At 37.7% G+C, this 14,762-nt stretch overlaps 1 protein-coding gene across 3 annotated transcripts in view; it reads right to left on the bottom strand.

The window, feature by feature from the left end:
• Positions 1 to 12,955, bottom strand: part of DDX46 (DEAD-box helicase 46) — a 66,889-nt gene extending 53,934 nt beyond the window's left edge. For all 3 annotated transcript variants that reach the window (XR_009539580.1, XR_009539579.1, XM_060143633.1), the window contains exons 1-7: positions 12,786 to 12,955; positions 10,368 to 10,556; positions 8,942 to 9,085; positions 5,500 to 5,596; positions 2,799 to 2,964; positions 1,202 to 1,353; positions 28 to 141 (exon numbers count right to left, since the gene is read on the bottom strand). Coding sequence is in view for 1 of the 3 variants with exons in the window: in XM_060143633.1 (XP_059999616.1) it covers positions 28 to 141; positions 1,202 to 1,353; positions 2,799 to 2,964; positions 5,500 to 5,596; positions 8,942 to 9,085; positions 10,368 to 10,556; positions 12,786 to 12,802 (879 nt within the window). In the remaining 2 variants the exon portion in view is untranslated. The remainder of the gene's footprint in view (positions 1 to 27; positions 142 to 1,201; positions 1,354 to 2,798; positions 2,965 to 5,499; positions 5,597 to 8,941; positions 9,086 to 10,367; positions 10,557 to 12,785) is intronic.
• Between the last annotated feature and the right edge of the window lie 1,807 nt (positions 12,956 to 14,762).

The raw sequence follows: 14,762 nt of genomic DNA, 5'->3' as shown, positions 1-14,762 counted from the left end.
AAATAATAAAAATTAATGAATAATTACCTCCATGGCATCCTGGTCATTCTCCATTAGCTCACCTTTCTTCTTATCAGAATCTACGACTGCTTTTTTGGTTGTGACAACAGTGACAACTTTTGTGACTGTTGGCCCAGACTTCTAAAAAAAGAATATAAAACGTAAAGTTGAAACACAAATTATACACCAAATGAAACACAATGATAACTGTCACAATTTATAATTTGAATTAACTTAGTTGTTAGTGACAACCTAATGAAAAAACAAAAAGTGGTCTGCTTTCTCCTTACTGACTTGCTTGGATTTAAAAATGTAGGTACTTCCCTGGTGATCCAGTGGTTAAGAATCTGCCTTCCAATGCAGGGGATGTGGGTTTGATCCCTGGTCGGGGAACTAAGATCCCACATGCCGCAACTACTGAGCCCGCACGCCACAACTAGAGAAGCCCACAACGCCGCAACTAAAGAAGCCCACACGCCACAATGAAGATCCTGCATGCCGCAACTAAGACCCGATGCAACCAAATAAATATTTTTAAAATTTTTTTTTAAATGTAATACAATTGCATTATATTTTGTAACACATTAATAATATAGGTAATGCAGTATATAATATATAATTTTATATAATATTATGTAATATAATTTATTTTAAAAATACTACTAAATGGTACTTTTCACTCATTCAACAAGCCAAATACTATTCTGGGACCTTAGGATAAATCAATAAACAAGACAGGTACGGTAAAGATCACTGCTCTTGGGACAGTTTTAGAAGAAGGAATAAACACAACAAAAAATTAATTTATATACTTTTTCAAAAGGTAATAAATGCTATTAAGAAAAAGAAAAACTAGAGTAAAGAGGATCAGGAGCATAAAAGATGGGAGTGCTGGAGAAGGACCTATTCAGGGCTTACTGAAGAGGACCTACTGAAGAGGACCTACTGAGAAGGCAACAAGTAAGAAAAAATACTAAACAAAGATGATGGCAGTTAACAGTGACTTCTAAAAGCACATTTGCAGTTAAAATTCACGAGTATCTCTGCTATTGAGAAAAGCATTGACACTTCTGAGATGGGGAAGGAAACAAAATCATTAACTTTATAAAGCCATGCACGTCAGCAGTAGGTCAATGCACCAATGAATTCAAGTTACCCAATTAGGAATGTAAATCTTTAAAAATAGGAGAAAATTCCATACCTTTTCATTTCCCCCACCACCTTTCACACTTCTCATATTAAACTTTTTTACTTCCTCTTTCACTTCTTCCATGTAAGCATCTAATGGATCTAACTCCTCACCCTCTATTTCATTTCCTTCCTTTTCAGCCTCTGCAGGATCATCTTCATCATCTAAAATATCAGAATACACTTTCTTTGAATTTGTGTTTCAAAAGGAAATTCTTCACAATGAGACCACACACCCCCCAATTAAAGCCTTTTCTCTTACTACCCAAACACCTTCCTTACCAATTAACACAGGCACAACGCAGTTCAAATACTCACACTGGCAAGGTTTTAAATCCAGCAGGTATTAGTTTTGAATAATACTAATAAAAGAAATAAATTATAAATTATTAAACTGAAAAGAGGAAGAAAGACTAATATGTCTAAAAAATGGATCTCCAGTATTGTTTTACAACTACACTAGCAGAAGCAGAACTAAAAACTCTGTCTGCTAAAATGGTATGTTTATTTCTTGCAATTATCTTTCTTTAAATGACACAAAGAAAAAATAATAGCACATTCTTAATTAAAGACAATCTAATGTTTTTTACATAACTAAGATATCATCACCACTTAAAGGTATAATCCATTCATCTATTTAGTTCAACTTTCACAGAAAATGAAAAATTCACAGGAATTTTCACAGAAAATGGAGCAAAATTCCCTTTTCCTATAATATCTCACACTCTTCCACTTTACTAAAATCTTAAACATCAATATCAGATGTGGAGGGGAAATGTTTCTCTTATAATTTATGAAAAAATCAGAGGGACTTGAAAACATGCCCTTAACTTACCCTCATTACTAACATTGGAAGTAAAAAATTAAAGAGCTATTTACTGACTATGCCCATAAGCACCTAACTCTCCACTCTAAGGTAAAATCAGTGATCCTTACCAAACACTACTATACAATTTTAAAATTTAATGTAAACATTAAAGGGGCGTTTAAAAATCTCAAAATGAAACTAGTGATTCTACTTCTAGGTATATACCCAAAAGAACTGAAAGTTGGGACTCAATCAGATACTTGCACACCAATTCTCACAGAAGCATTATTCACAATACCCAAAAGACGGAAACTTATATATGCAGCAACAGATGAATAGGTAAACAAAATGCAGTATATATGTATCATGTAATACTATCCAGCCTTAAAAAAGAAGGAAATTCTGAGACATGCTACAACATGGATGAAACTTGAAGACACTTTGCTAAGTGAAATAAGCCATACACAAAAAGACAAATATTGTATGATTCCACTTATATGCGGTACCTAAAATAGGCAATTCACAGAATCAGAAAGTGGATTTGAAGTTACCAGAAATGGGGGGGAGGGGGACAGGATGGAGAATTATTGTTGAATGAGATACAGAGTTTTTGTTTAGTTCTGGAAATGGACAGTGGTGAAGGTTGCACAAATGTGCTTAATTGTCACTGAATTGTACACTTAAAAATGGTTAAAATAGTAAACATTATGTTTTTCCACAATAAAAATGGCCTATTACTCATAATTCTAGAATATTCTACATGAATTGTTATATAGTCTATTAGTCTAACAAATCAATATACCATCATCATCTTCTAAACTCCACTTTTTCCCTTGTTTCATCTCTTCAATTTCCTTTTTCAGTTCCCCTATGTTTTCCATGGCCTTTTTACGTTGTTCTTCCCGCCATTTCTCTACCCTTTCTTTTCGCTTTCTCATTTCTTCTTCTAGCTTATTCTGGTCAAAGTTCTTAGGGGAAAAAAAAGAGAAATAGAGAGAGGGAAATAAGGATCAACAATTTTACTCCAAGTGACATTCCAGATAACTTCTCCAAAGTATAAAAAAAGGAAAAATAGATGTACACAAAACTCCTGAAAATAGATGTACACAAAACTCCTAAATTTAGACCAGATTTAGATCATACATCTTTTAAATATATTCAGGAATAAACTAGCAAAATGAAATCACAATAAAAAGCATCTTCAACTAAGAAAGCAGACACACTTCAAACACCATAAATTAATCTCATTTTAGTTATAAGCAATATGCACACATGAATTCAATTTCTCCCTCTAAGTGGAAACTAAATGAACTAGCAAGCAAAGTTCCCTAGTTATTAGTTATTCTCAACTTTAAATCCTCCAAACTCCTCCAAGACTGCCTCCATGAAAACCAATTTTGTATTACAAATTACTGAGTAAATGAAAGCTATTTATCAACATGATTAAGAAGTTTTGATCTTTTAGCCTTTAGGTCTAGGTTTCCTAGGAACAGCCATTCTAAACCCTGTATCAAGATTATTAATAATACTCTTAAAAGGAGAGAGCAAATCATTTGCACAGTCATAATCAGGGACTTAAAGATTAAGCATTATAGAAATCAAAATTTTAGACACGCTACCTTACAGGTAGTTATGGAAATACACATGTATAAAAGTCAAAGAAAATATTAATAAATGATAATGATGATGGCATTTTGGGCACCTAGGATTACAGAGAATTATTTCTGACTTTCCAAGTATTTTATAATATAGTTATATTATGTTTGTATTAACATAATAAGTTTATTTCTTAAACAAACAAAAAGCTTTGATCCTGAATTTATATCCTTTATAATTCCATCCTCTCTGAAGATGAGCCCCAGAAAGCTTATGTGTTTTTCTCAAGATCACCCACTCATTCAAGACTAGTAGAAACTAGATCAGAAACCAGACTCCCAGACTTCTTGTGTTATACCTTTTCTTAGATACACTGCTCAGAAAGCAGGTCCCTTAAAAAAAAAAAACACTAAACAAATAGAACTCAAAAAAAAAAAAGAGGGCTTCCCTGGTGGCGCAGTGGTTGAGAGTCCGCCTGCCAATGCGGGGGACATGGGTTCGTGCCCCGGTCTGGGAAGATCCCACATGCCATGGAGTGGCTGGGCCTGTGAGCCATGGCCGCTGAGCCTGTGCATCTGGAGCCTGTGCTCCTCAATGGGAGAGGCCACAACAGTGAGAGGCCCGCGTACCACAAAAAAAAAAAAAAAAAAGAAAAAAAAGTGAAGCTATAATATATTCTAAAATGGGCAAAAGATATGACTAGGCATTCTAAGAAAAGTGCAAATAGTAAATAAACTTAAAATACCTTATTTAATTATTAGTTTACATTATGTTCATAGCACTTAAAAATATTTACTCATATTTAAAGATATGCAACTCAAAATAACAAGAAACCAACTACACTGGCAAAAATTAAATTTTGAAATATCCATGTTAGCAAGAATGTGAAGAAACAGACATTTTCATATGTCTAAAATCGTAAAACTTATACAACTTTTTTGGAGAGTAATTTGATACTATTCATCAAAATGTTAAATGTATACAGCCAGCCCTCTGTGTCTGTGAGTCCACATCCTCAGAATTCAACAAACTGTGGATCAAAAGTATTCAGGAAAAAAAATTCCAGAAAGTTCCAAATATCAAAACTTGAATTTGCCCCATGCTGGCAACTGTTCACATAGCATTTACATTATGTTTACAACTATTCACACAGCATTTACGCCATATTAGGTATCATAAGTAATCTAGAGATGACAATGTATGCGGGGAGGATATGTGTAAGTTATACTACATCATTTTATATAAGGGACTTGAACATCTGAAGATTTTGGTATCTGCAGGGGTCCTATAACCAATGCCCCTAGGATACTAAGGGAAAGCTATATATATATATACCCACTGACAAAGTCATTTATTTTACTGATGCCAATTTACCCTATACTATATTCACAAAACACATGTGTACAAGGATTAATATATCATTGTTTGTAACTACAGACTGGAGACAGCCTAAATATCCATCTACTTTTTTTCAACAAAACACTATGCAGGCATTACAAACAACAAGCTCTACCTCTGTATGCAGCTACAGAAAGATATCCAATATTTAACAAATGAAAACAGAAAGGCATTCTACTTCTTAAGTTAGATAGTTCGTATACTGCTATTTATTACTCTTAAGACCTTACATATTGAAAAAATAATTCATAATTTAAAAGTGACAAAAAGCAAGGCACAGAATAGTGCATATAGTATGATCACATTTTGCACATAAAATTAGATAATTTGTATAGATATGCAACTTTTTTCTGAAAAATTTTCTCATGGGACAACTATTATTTTACCTGTTTATTTTACAAATCTATTATCATCTACTTAAAAATAAAACACACAGCATTAAAAAACAAGAATTTGTCACTACAGGAACAAATTTGATATTATACGATTACTTATGTTAGTAAACATACACCGGCATCCTTTTCTTTTTCATCCTCTTTGTCATCTTTGTCTTTTTTCTTCTCTTTAGAACTTTCCCCACTATCTGTTTTCTCTTTGGACCTAGACCTACCAAAAAAGAGAGAGACAGAGAGGGACATCATCTATTTGTTTTTGGAAACATTAATTTTAGAACACTTAGACTTGTATTTTACTTTTTATGTAAGAAATAAACTTCCAAGAGTCAACTGAATTTTTATATACCATTAATAAACACTTTGGAAATAAAATGAAGAATTATTCCCATGAAACTTACTGCAAATATTATTAGATATCTGGAAATTGACCAAAGGAAAACTGGACACAGCATATAAAAATAATTACAAAATTTAAATAACAAAATTAAAATTTAACAAATGGAGAAATACACGAAGACATTAATAGTCTACAAGACAACTGATATATGTAATAATATTTAAAATCCCAACAGGCGGGGCTTCCCTGGTGGCGCAATGGTTGAGAGTCCGCCTGCTGACGCAGCGGACACGGGTTCGTGCCCCGATCCAGGAAGATCCCACATGCCGCGCAGCAGCTGGGCCCGTGAGCCATGGCCGCTGAGCCTGCGTGTGCGGAGCCTGTGCTCCGCAACAGGAGAGGCCACAGCAGTGAGAGGCCTGCATACCGCAAAAAAAAAAAAATCCCAATAGGCTTGCATTTTGACCCTACTTAGGGCATCTAATAATGAATAAAATCCCTTAATTGTAATGTAATCAAATTAGTTGACCTTTTTCCCTCCTTTATGATTGGTGCTTTTTAAAGCATCTTAGAAATTTTTCCAACTTTGATGAAGATACTCTAGAGGTAAAGAAGATATTCTCTAGTACAAACTCCTAAAACGTTTATAGCTTTGCCATCTAATTTGGTTTTTAATCTGTTTGGAAATGCTTTTTGCGCACAGAATGAGGTAGCCGGTCCTATTTTATTAAGGAGAGCAAATGTCCCTAACACCATTTATTGGAAAATCTTTTTCCTACTATTTACAATGTCACCACTGTCATTTATCAAATGACCTTATATGCGTGGATCTGATTCTGAGTTCTTTATATGGTTCCAGTGATCTACTTGTCTATCCTTACAATAAAGCAACACTCTTAATTTCTATAACTTTATGACAACTCTTGATACCTGGTAGTGCAAGCCCTCATAACTTGTTCTTCAAAAGTGTTTATGCCCTTTGCATTCCTAATTTTATAATCAGCTTATCAAATACTTTTCTATTCATGTCTGCTAAGAACTTTTAAACATCAATGTATGTTGAAGTTAATAAGATGCTTTTCCTGAATCTACTTAGATAACCAAGACTTTTCTCCTTGAATCTTATTAATGTAGAGGATCATACTGATTGATTTTCCAATGTTAAACCAACCTTCCATTCCTGGAATAAATCCAACTAGTTTATGATTGTATTATCTTTTTTATATATTGTTAAAAGCAGCATGCTAATCCTTTATGTTTAGACTGAGTATAGCCTATAATCTTTTTTCACACTGCCCTTGTCAGGTTTTCCTCAATCATCTTATTAATTTTCTTCATTTTATGAATGTTTCTTCTTTCTTAAGTCTTTGTTCCTCAAAAGTATCATTACAGAGTAAAAAGACAAACCAGAGTAATATATCTGCCCCTCACATAAATGACAAAAAACAACTATCCAGAATATTTAAAAACAAAACCCCCCTATAAATCAAGTTTTAACGACAGAAACAACCCAATAGGAAAATAAGCAAAACATTTAAACATGTACTTTAGAAAAAAGGAAATCTGAATGACCAAGAAACATATGAAAAAGTGTTCAACTTCATTAGTAATCAAGGAAATGCAAATTAAAACCATAATGATATTGCTATTACATGTCTAACAAATAAACAAAAATCAAAAGGACTGACAATACCTAATACTGGCAAGGGTATGGAGGGATACAATTCTCATATACTGCTGGAAGTATAATTAGTACAAACTCCTTGGAAAGCATTTCGGATTACTTAGTTAAAATGAAGCTATGTTTATTCTATGACCATGTAACTTCACTCCTATATATATATACCTAAGGGAAACTCATACACATGTATACTAGGATATATATACAAAAATGTTCATAATAGCCCCAAAGTTAAAACAACCCAAACATCCATCTCAGTAGAATGGATAAATAAATAGTGGTATATTTATACCACAGAATAGTGTTCAGCAATAAGAATAAACTACTGTTATGAGCAACACAGATAACTCTCGATGTTGAGCAAAAATGCAAAAGAAGACAAGACTCATTCATGTAAAGTTAAAAAACATATAAATCTAGACTATTCTTTTTCCAGTTATACACACAGGTGGTAAAACTATAAGGAAACAATTAGGACACAAATTACTAGCACAAAAGTCAGGAGTGTTTTTTTTTGTGTGTGTACGCGGGCCTCTCACTGCTGTGGCCTCTCCCGTTGCGGAGCACAGGCTCTGGATGCGCAGGCTCAGCGGCCATGGCTCACGGGCCCAGCCACTCCGCGGCATGTGGGATCTTCCCGGACCAGGGCACGAACCCATGTCCCCTGCATTGGCAGGCGGACTCTCAACCACTGTGCCATCAGGGAAGTCCCCAGGAGTGTTTTTATATAGGGAAGGAGGGAGCTGGGTTAGGGAAGGGACATGGAGGGCTTCCGGGGGTACAGAAAATGTTCTATTTCTTGACTTCGGTGGCAGTTACATGGATCTTGCTTTATAATTATTTAATAAGCTGCATGTTTATATTTCACTCATTTCTCTGAATTTATATTTTAAAATTTAAAATAATCCCAATGGGCATTATTACACTGACCTTGACAAAATAAAAGTAAAATTTATAAAGTCAAATAAATGACATGGAAAAAATCCTCATTAACTAATATGGAGAAAACAGAGCAAACAGAACAAATCCATACATCCCGTGACACCACTTTAGAAACACTAATGGCAAAGAACAAACCACTAACAAGAGAAACAAAAAGAGTAAATGTATTATGTCTAATAGACATAAATAATATCTCAAAATTGAATGGTACTGACATCTTAAGGAAACAGGTACATTTAACTTACAAAAGCAAAGTTCACCCATAATGAATAGCAAATCAGCAATACACACCATGAGTAAAAAAGTTATTTATCAATCAACATTGGAAATGCCAAGAAAATAATTTCAAAGGAAAAAACATAGTTCCCACAAAGATGTATATAAAATGCATTTCTGACCATTAATAGCAGATATTAAATAAAAGAACAATGCATTATGAGTGTTAAAACTAATAGAATCTAGCATTTTCTAAAAGCATTACAAGCTTTATAACCTATTGAAATAATTCAGCTAACAGCTCACAGCAGCAGCCAAATTCAGTATTTATAAAGATTTTTTTAAAAAACTGTAGGGAAGAGAGACAGTTCCCAACCTACCTATTCTCAGCTTTCTTGCTTTTATTGCCAGGACTGGAGGATCGGGATCTCCGGCCCCGGCTTCTACTCCTCGAACGTCTCCTGTCTCGACTTCGAGATCTTCTTCGCTCTCGACTTCGATCTCTCTCTCTACTTCTGGAACGCCTGAAAGGGGACACTTCATTTATTCTATGACCAAGTGGAACGTCTACTTCAGACCATGGTTCTGCCTCATGCTGAAAGAAGCTTCTTAATTATTACCATTATTAAAGACAGATTTCAATTAACTATCACATCAGCTAAACAGGGAACAAGTAAAGCCAGTCCTTACAAGTGGTCAATGAAATAAATGATACTAATTTCAAAGCGATGTTTGTTGAAAAACAGGAAATATGTAACAAGAGCTATTTGAAATTTATGACCTATAGCAGAAAATCTAAATTTCAAAGACAGCTGAAACCTAAGTATAAGGATGGGCAGAATGGGGCTGTGGAAAGATCACAGATATGAAAATTAGGAGACAAGAATTTCTACCCTGGTACTATTAATTAGTGACATACATAGGGCAGATCAACTCTCTGGGTCTCAGTTTCCTCATCTGTAAAATATGGAGACTTCCCCAAATAATCTCAAAATCCTTCTTGCTCTAAAATCTTGTGATTCTTTCACACCAAAAAGTCAAAGACCAAATCTTTAACGACCAATTTCACTTAACAAGTACTTGACTGAATTGTATGAAACTGTTCCTGGTACCACATAATATAAAATTGAATGAGTTAGTGTTATCCACATTGTTACGAGTGAATATTTTCCCTAAGTACCAGGTGACACTTTTGCAATCTCTCCTTCCAATGTCTGAAAAAGATATAGTCAAAGTTCTTTCTGTGATCAGTTCACAGCACCTGTATAACCTTGTCTTCTTTCCCATTTTAATGAGAAATCTTTTTTGGTGTGGGGAAGATTACTTTTATTTAGAGACTGTTTTCTACCTCTACAAGTTATGGCTGCTTGGGCGGTACCATGGAATATTTAATCAAGTTTAAAAAAATTAGGATGTTCTTTGGTTAAATCTAAAAAAGTTCTTTAAAATAGTTTCAAACAGAGTATGGAGATGGCTCTGCCCTGTTTCCTTCTCCTGTCAGCTCTAGCAGTTGCTCTGAAGACAGGGGTCAGCTTTCTTGGGACAGGATTAGACTAGAACCCCCCTGATGGCATATTACATTAGCTTTTACTTCACTGTTGAAAATGACAGTGGAAAGGGGAAAAAAAATACTGTTTGAAAGTTCTTGTTCTAGGCAAATCACTTCTGTACCTCATCAAACAAGCTGGGGTAAAAGTAGAGGCCCTGCAAAGGGGCCACTAAATTCTAGTCCAAAATTTTTGAAGAAGCCTGATTTAGCTGAGAAGGTCCAATTTATCAAGAGTCCTGTGGAGATTAATGTCTTACCTCAGACGCTTCCTGTCTCTTGACCGAGATCTTCTTTTATCCCTGCTACGAGACCTCTCTCTCCTTCTATCTCTATCCCTGCTTCTAGACCTTCTGTCATCTCCACGTTTACTTCTTTTGTCTGAGGGTGAGCGACTTCTAGATCGACTTCCAGAGCGTCCCCGTGATGCTGATCGCTTCCGATAGTGGCTAGATTATTAAGTTAAAGATTAAGCTTAGCAAACACAGCTTCTATTACATTTTATTTATTTTATTATTTTCTAAAAAAAATCTCAGCAGATAAATTAAACATTGAAAGGACTTCTTATACGTAAACTTTTTTAAAAGTACGGGGAAAGAATGAACTCTTCTGCTACAGCATACTGTCCTGAAAAAGAAGGAAGGACAGTAAGCCAAAGAGACCAAGTTCCTGCCTTTGGGCCTCAAGCAGCTTGCATTCTGGTAAAGGAAGAGAGGACAGGCAAGTAAAGAAATAAGTATACAATATGTATTTGGTGGTACGGAGAAAAACCGATGAAAGTAAAGGAAAAAGAGACAGTGGGAGGTAGGAAGTTTGCTCCTTTACACCAGGTGATTAGAGAAGGCCTCACTAATAAAGTGCCATTCAGAGGTTTGAAGGAAGTAAAGGAAGGAACCATGGAGATATGTGAGGGAGAAACTTTCCAGGCAAAAGGCACAGTAAGTGCAAAGACCCTGAAGAGGAACCTTGATTGGTGTGTTTACGGAACAGCAAGGAACCAGATGTGGTTGGAGTTGAATGAGTGAGAGAAAGTGTCATGAGATGAGGTCAGAGGTACAGCATGGTAGCCAAATGTGGAGAGCCTTAAAGTCTTACAAGGACTTTCTCTTTTACTTTGAGAAAAGATGAGAAACTATTGGAAGATTTTAAGCAGAGGCGTGACATAACCCCCCTACTATTTTTAAAGCATTACTCTGGCTGCTGAGGGGAGAACAAACCAAAGAAAGGCAAGGACAGAAGCAGGGAAAACAGGTAGAATGCTACAGCAATCGTCCAAGTAAGGGACAGCGTTGACTTGGATCAGAATGTCTCGTGTAGAATTGTTGAGAAGTGTCAAACTCTGGATATTTTAATGACTAATTAAATGTCAAGTGCAACAGCAAATCTAGTACACAAGCCAGGCAAGGCAGAGAAGTGGGGGAGAAGGCCGAAGAGATAGAAAGGACCTTCTTGGGAAGGGCCCTGAAGGCTGTGCTGAAGAGTCTCACTTCATCTTGGAAGCAGTAAGAACCAACAGACATGAAAGCAAAGAAATGACATAATCTTATGTTAATTTCAGAAGTGTCACTCTGGCTGCAGTGTGGAATCAACTGGGAGCGCAAGATCAGAGGAAGGTAACGAGGCAGGTGTAGCAGTCTGAGTAATAAATGATTAGGGCCTGAATTAAGTCAGGGAGAGCAGGAATGGTGACTGGGTGCAGTATCTAATTAGAGGTAGGCAGCAAGAGAGAAGAACCAGTCAAATAAATATCACTTCCAGGTTTCTGGTCTGGGTGGCCAGATGAACAGCAATGCTTTCACAGAGATTTAAAAGACCTTTACACGAATTTTCTGTAGTTATGGAAATACTCTTTATCCAGGTGATGGTTACACGGTTCATATATGAGCTAAATTTCACCAGCTCTACCCTTAAGCGTTGACCATTTCCCTGAATATTAATTATACCTCAGTAAACTACTATTACCTTACTTACTTATTATTTATATCCTAGATATAAATGATCTTTCAGTCACAGCTAAACATTAAGCAAATACGCACATTTAAGATAAAAATCTCAAGGTCCCAAACCAGGTAACAATCTGAAATGTTGAAGAGATATCAGAGTTCTAATAAAACCTCCCAGTTCTCAGTTTAAAAAGGATAAAAAACACATAACAAAGAAAATTTAAATCTATGTGCGAAATAAATGCCCATGCAACAAGCATTTACTGTAGTCCAAAACAAACCTAGTCACGTAGTATTGAAGGCGATGTAAAAATGTTTGGCCACACGCTCCTTTCAATTAACAAAATACCACACGCGCACAAAAAACTAAAGTAGAGAGCGACAGGGGCCAAAGAAATGTTGCAAACGCGAAGTGGTGAGAAATTCAACTAAGGTCGCTATTGACTAAGGCGATACGGGTAAGCTCCGCGGAAATGGCGGGATGTAGTTGACGTCCCGGAGGTGTGTTCCCGCTCCAAGGGCTCGAACCGGCCGATGGCCGTGTAAGGGAACCCTGTGCCCGCCGCCGACCCAAGCACACCCACTGCCTCAGCCGAGGTCCCCCAGCCCCTCTAGTAGCCGCGGGCAGCGCTGGCCGCACGTGGGGTCGCACCGGGCCAGGCCCGGCCCCGCGGCCACCTCGATCCCGCCTGAGGAAGGGACTCGCCCGCTCGCCCGCCCAGCGCGCCGCCTCACCGTGACTCCCGGCCCATGCCGCAGGCCGCGGGAAAGCGGCGCCCTTCGGGATCACGCGCAGGAGAACCGGACAAAGTAGGAGGCCGCACAACCCTCAGCACACCGGGCGAGGAACAGCACTAACAAGCTGCAGCAGCCACAGCGGTAGCCACCATCCGAACGCGGCCAACGAAAACAGGACGTGCTGGCGCCAGCGGCAGGAGGAAGGAAAAAGCGGGCCGGAAGCGGCTATCGTTCCACAGCGTCCCCTCTCGTCTGGAGGCCGCACAGTGCCGGCTGCGCCTAAAGAGGTTGCCTCGGCCGGGTTTTCCCTGCACAGCCGCGGAAGCCCCCGCGCCTTGGTGCGGTAGAGGGTGGTGCCTCGGCCGCCATGCAAGCCCTGGGAGGGTCTTTCCTACAGAGGGCACTGAAACGCCAATAAGCAACCCCGAGCTGCCCCAGGAAGTGTACTGACATCTAAGCGATGCTACAAACATCTCCATTCACTCTCATCATTTCTACGTGCATTCATTTAAACATATTGTTACGTGTCAGGCATGTTCTACCTTCCAACGAGCTTTCAATCGCGTGGCAGACATAGGCATTAACAAAAACACAAGCAGATGTAATATAACAGAAAAGAGATTCTACCATAGGAAAGGGGTTCAGAAAAAGAGTTCCCTAAGGAAGTGACCTTTGAGGTATGATTTGAAGACTGAATAGGAGTTAACTTGGTGAAGAGGACGAAGAGCTAAAAATACGTTACACAAGATTATGGTTCTCAACACTGCCTGCGCTTGGGAGCTTAAAAATACATATACGGATGCGTGTGTTCCATTCTGATACTCTAATCTGATTGGTCTGGAGTGCTTCCAGTGCACTGGGAATTTTAAAGCTTCCCAGGTGATTCTGAAGTACAGTCCGGTCAAGGCGAAGAACGACTCGCCTAGTGGAACTTACGCTGCAATGTTGTTTTAGCAGAAAGCTGTAAAGGCGTTGGGGACAGGCTCTCACTTACTTTACGTGCTTCTGTACTATTTTATGTTCTTACACATACAGATGATAGAAAAGTTCCATATTTTGACTGTGGCAGTCATTGCATGGATGTTTGTCAAGATTCATTGAACTGTACGCTTTATTTTTATTTTATTGTTATTTTTTTTGGCCGTGCCCCACAGCCTGCGGGATCTTAGTTCCCCAACCCGGGGGCCCTGCAGCGGAAGCGTGGAGTCCTAACCACTGGACGGCCAGTGAGTTCCCTGAACTGTATGCTTTAAATTGGTGTGTTTTATTGTATGTAAATCTTACCTCGATAAATTTGAATTTTTAAAAAATGAAACCAACGAGTTTAAGACTCTAAGACTGGCTTCTGCTCTTCCTCTGTGATTTATTGCCCACCTGTGGCTGCAGGGCAGACCATGCCGAGTAAGGAAGGCCTGAGCCAATATATGACAGAATGGACACCAATGAGGGTCAGGTATGAGAGCCATTGTAAATTGCTTGTATGAGGGCTGAAGGTAAGGAGTGTGGAGACACTGACAAGTGGTCAGATTCTGGATGTATTCCACAGGCAGCTTTCCAAACACTAATTGATAAAATGGATGTGAACTGCAAGGGTAAGGGAGGAATAAAGATGACTCCCAGGTTTTGATCCGAGCTACTCTGGATTGTGGTGAATTTGTGGAGATGAAAAAGGCCTAGGTGCAGCAGATTTGGTGGGAAAAGGAGAGAAAATCAGTGTTTCTGCCTACCAGATATCCAGAAGGAGATAATGGCTGAAAGGAAATATATGAGTCTGGAGTTCAAAGGAGAAATAGAGATTGGAGAGATAAGGGTCATAAGCACTTTATAGAATGTATAATACAGATCTTCCTCAACTTAGGATGGGATTACATCCTGATAAACCCATCTTAAGTTTAAAATACTGCAAGCGGAAAATGCATTTTAATATGCCTAATCTACCCATCATAACTTAGCCTAAAAAAAATAAAAAATAAA

The sequence above is a fragment of the Lagenorhynchus albirostris genome, chromosome 3 (assembly GCF_949774975.1).
Source record: "Lagenorhynchus albirostris chromosome 3, mLagAlb1.1, whole genome shotgun sequence".
Taxonomy (NCBI): Eukaryota; Metazoa; Chordata; class Mammalia; order Artiodactyla; family Delphinidae; genus Lagenorhynchus; species Lagenorhynchus albirostris.
The sequence above is the reverse complement of the archived record's forward strand: the minus strand, read 5'-3'. Positions and strand labels throughout refer to the sequence as shown.